We start from the raw sequence: 4869 nt of genomic DNA on the forward strand, positions 1-4869 counted from the left end.
TTTTTTCTTCTCTCTCTGCTCCAGAAGTCTAGCTTTCTCTCAGTTCTCTCTTGCCTCAGAAATTTTGAATTTGTTGGTCCCTGTTCTTGAAATACTCCTTACTCTTAACTTGAGCAAACTTATTTTCTTATTTGTAATATGCGTCAGTTATAACCGCTAACATAGTTCTTATTTGTAAATTCTATGAAGGTAAAGCTCCATGTCTACCTGGTTCACCTTTGGGTCCCGGGTGCCAACGCTAACCTATCACTTAGTGGCAAGTTAATAAATATCATATACATACATATATAAGGTGATTTTTCCATCTCTCAGAACAGGTTATACCTTCTAAGCTGACTGAGTCACTCCAGTCTCTCATGTTATAAGGCATTTTCTCCTTTCCTATCCTTGGCACAAAAAAAGTCTAATTATGCCTCCAATATCCTCTAACGATACCATTTTAGATGTTATAAACATCACTTAAAGGAATCAGTAAAAATGTAAGGGAAATATGAAAATACAGATTTAGTATATATTCTGAGAGTTGAATGTTACTGTGAATAAGTCTATAAAAATATATTTATAAAATACACTGAAAAAAATATACTGAGTAGTCATATTGTGGAAAAAATGAAAAAAACAAAGAATAAAATAACTGTGTAAATGTTATGCAAGTAGATATATGCGACTTTGAATAAGAGTATCAAGGGACAGCATAATACCTAAATCTAAGTATTTTAAAAAGTGCTAAAAAGTGCTAGAGTACTAAATTTCAAGCATCGTAAGTAGCAGTGACAATAACAGATCCTGGAAAACTGTTAGATGATTCCAAAAATGGTTCCTTGACAAAGATAACAATATAGAAGGTGTATATTAAGAGTGTGAAGTATTTCTAAATCAATCTATTATTGTATATCTAATTTTAAATATGCTTCCACAACTAAATTTTCACATTAACTATTACAAGTAGATATCTGACTGTTTAACCCACACCCCCGAATTTATATATTCAAGCTACCCCAAAACTTTTTTCTATCTTATTCTGAAATATTTAGGATTGCCTTACACTGAGGCATATTACCCCTCAAACAGAAATGAATACTTGTATTTTAGTAAGGACATAGCCTTCTCAGAAAATTACTTTAAAGGTAAATACACTTTTAGGTGAATCAGTTGTAGAGTGTTTTAAAATATTCAATCACTAGTTTACAATAATTCTTAAAATAAGTTATAACATATTTATGTAAACATTATGACAACACAGCAGTATTTCAGGGAAAAAAAAACATGCCTTCGCAGCTTTGAACTTCATTTAGAGGTTCTACTCTGGTGACATTCCAGCAGGTCTTAGTTTCGAGGCCAAATAAATTCATTATTCCCACAAGTGTACGATACCAGAAGGCTATAATCACCTACAAAAGATAAAAACAGGAGAGATAGTGGAGGAAAATACATTATCTTCATAATACCAATTTTTTCAAAATCCATTTCATGATGGTTGCCTTTGACATTATGAACTTTTACAAATGTATTTAAGTCATTTCATTTGGGAAACAGTTGTTTGAAAATTATATAAATACACAGACACAGTATCGACTAAGTTGTATATCACTGAGTAATGCACATCAATAAAAATTTATGTTGTGATCATTATCTCTGTAATATACTCTTATAATCAACTCTGTAATATAAATAAGAGTATCTATAAAATCAAGTCTTAAAGTATATGTTAAAACAAAATGATAATAGCAAAATACAAAAATTAACAGAAATATTTCATAACATGTGATCTAGATCCCTGATTTATTTTCTTCATTGTCTAAAAAAATATAAAACCAACTGCATATGGAATAATAGCTCCTGTGCCCACTAAAACTCTAACCAAACAGATTAAATATAACCAATTCTTCCCAATCTGCAATCCACTTTTAAAATTTTAAAGACAAGGGAAAAGAACAATAACAAAAAAATTAGCAACAAAATTCTCATGGCTGAGAGATTAAAAAATATATAATTTTATAGATTTGGGGAAAAAATACAAAGAAAAAAGTTAAAAAATAGAGTTCAAAGTAAAAGTAAAAACTACCTAGAGCTAACTACTTGTACTATTTTGGTAATCACCCTTCCAGTCTCTCCCTTGGCATATAAAAACATAAAGTTGAGTTATTCAATATTATAAAATAGTATGTATTATATAATGTTAATGAAACACACATCACTAAACAGCATCCTAAACATCTATATCCAAAAAGAATAAATTTACTATTTTATAACTTAATTTTATAAAATTGACATTCTGCTAAATTTATCATTTTTACCATTGTGTGTTTATCATACATGTACAAAACATTACCCCATTAAATGTATGTGTTAAATCTAGAATTACACTCCTTTCTGGGTCATAGCTTGATATAGTAGAAAAGTATAGCTTTGAAGTCAGAATTAAACTCAAATTCTCACTCTACAAGTTATGGTTCTTATGGCTTGACGTAATCCTTCAACTTCTGAAACTCAGCATGTTATCTCTAAAATGTTTAAATATCCAGATTTCGATTTAAAATCACTCATCACATCAAAACCCAGAAAGATCTCAAACTGAATGAAAAAAAAACCAACAGATTCCAACAAGGATAAGACAAGATTATTAGAATCATTGCTCCAATGGGTAATTATGAACATGTTTAGAACAAATGCAAAAAACAAAGTCTTAACAAAGAAACAGAACATGTAAAGAACAAATAAAAATTTCAGAACTGAAAAAAATACAATAACGAAAATAAAAACTCAGTAGATGGGCTTAACAGATGAATGAAAGGGATTGAGGAAAATAATCAGTGAACCAGCAAACAGAACAATAGAAAGTATTCAATCTGAGCAATGGGGAGAAAAGAGAGTGGAAAAAAATCATAAAAGTTCCCTGGGGACCTATGGAACTGACAAAAGTTCTCACATTTGTGTCACTGGAGTCCTGAGAGGAGAGGAAAAAGGGGAAGCCAAAGCTAAGCAAACCAAAAATAGAATAAAACCAAAGAAATCCAAACCAAGACTCATCACATTTTTGAAAACTTTTAAACATCATCCTTTTAAACACTTTTGAGAACTAAAAAGGATAAAATATTGAAAGATACGAGAAGAAAAAAATACTCCTTAAAGAAGGAAAACGATTCAATAGACGGTACATTTTTCATCAGAAGTCATAGAGGGCCAGAATGAAGTGGCACATTTATCAAATGCTGAAAGAAAAAGCTGTCAACCCAGATTCCTATATCTAGCAAAAGTAGCCTTCACAAATCAAGAAAACTTGATATGAAAGATAAAGAAACACTAAGAAAACGTGTTGCTGAAAGATCTACCCTAAAAGAATGGCTAAGGCAAATTCTCTAAACAAATAAAGCATATAAAAATATATATATATCAAAATTTGTGGGCCAGAGGTAAGGTAGAGCTGAGAGGGAAATGTATAGCAGTAAAATTAATACATTAGAAAAGAGGAAAATATCAATAATCTAAGCCCCTAAGAACCTAGAAAAAGAAGAACAAAATAAACACAGAACAAGCAAAACAAAGGAAGGAAATAATAAGAAACAGAAATAAGTGACACTGAAAGCATTAAAAACAATAGAAGAGCTCATTCTTTGAAAAGTTCAATAAAACTAACAAACCTACAGCAAGACTGAGAAGGAAAAAAGAGAAGAGACACAAATTACCTGTATCAAGAATGAAATGAAATATAACTACAGAATTTTCATATGTCAAAAAGATCAAGGAATACTATGAATAACTCTACACACTTAAATTTAACAATTTAGATAAAATGGACCTGGAAAAACAAAAACTATCACATTTCACCCAACATAAAACAGATTCAAATAGTAGTACTCTTGTGCTCCCCGCCCCCCTTGTTATATATGTACCTATTAAGAAAATTGAATTCAAATGTAAAAATTCTTCAAACAGCAATTTCCATAACCTTGCCCAGATATTTGCACTGAAGAATTCTACTAAATATTTAAAGAGTTAAAATCAATTCTACACTATCTCTTCCAGAAAAAAAGAATAGAGAGCACTTGCCCATTCGTTATCCGAAGCTAATATAACCCTGATACTAAAACCAAAAAAGAAAGTACCAAAAAATTAAATCACAGGCTAATATTGTTTATGAAAACATATAGAAAAAGCCAAAATATCAGCAGATACTTCGGCAATATGTAAAACTAATTATATGCCATGACCAAGTGGGGTTTATTCCAAGAATATAAAGCTATTTCAGGAAGAAAAATGAATCAATGTAACCCATTGTATTAACAAGATAAAAAGAAAAATCTTGTAATCATATCAATTGGTGCAAAAAAAGCATTTGAAACAATTTAATACCTATTTTGATAAGAACTTTCAGAAAAAAAAATAGGAATAAGAGGAGAACCTCTTCGACTTTATAAAGGTCATGAGTAAAAGACTTAGAGGTAACAATATACTTTAATGGTTAAAGAATGAATGCATTCTCCCTAAGACTGGCATGGATATCCACATTCCCCAGTCTTAAACAGTGTTGAAAGTTCTAGCTTGTGCAATAAAGTAAGGGAAATAAAAACATATAGATTAAAAAAATAAAACTATCTCCTTTTTCATATGACTATGTATGTAGAAAATTCCAACAAATTTACAAAACAAAACAAAACCCTCCTAGAACTAATAAGTGAGTTCAGTAAGGTTGCAGAATAAAAGCGAAACACACAAAAAAAATCAATTGTATTTCTATATACCAGTAATGAACATGTATTCATCAATATTGAAAATATAATCACTTTTATCATCTCTCAAAAATCATGAAATACTTAAGTGTATATCTAATAAATCATGTACAGCACTTGTATACTGAAAACTACACAA

General features: G+C 30.0%; 1 protein-coding gene across 1 annotated transcript in view; it reads right to left on the reverse strand.

Moving 5' to 3' along the window:
* LOC105293689 (probable C-mannosyltransferase DPY19L2) overlaps positions 1-4869 on the reverse strand; it is an 80203-nt gene that overhangs the window by 57013 nt on the left and 18321 nt on the right. The window contains exon 5 of the mRNA XM_011362514.1: positions 1271-1391. Within this exon, the coding sequence (XP_011360816.1) occupies positions 1271-1391 (121 nt within the window). The remainder of the gene's footprint in view (positions 1-1270; positions 1392-4869) is intronic.

Source organism: Pteropus vampyrus, unplaced genomic scaffold, assembly GCF_000151845.1.
Source record: "Pteropus vampyrus isolate Shadow unplaced genomic scaffold, Pvam_2.0 Scaffold75, whole genome shotgun sequence".
NCBI lineage: Eukaryota > Metazoa > Chordata > Mammalia > Chiroptera > Pteropodidae > Pteropus > Pteropus vampyrus.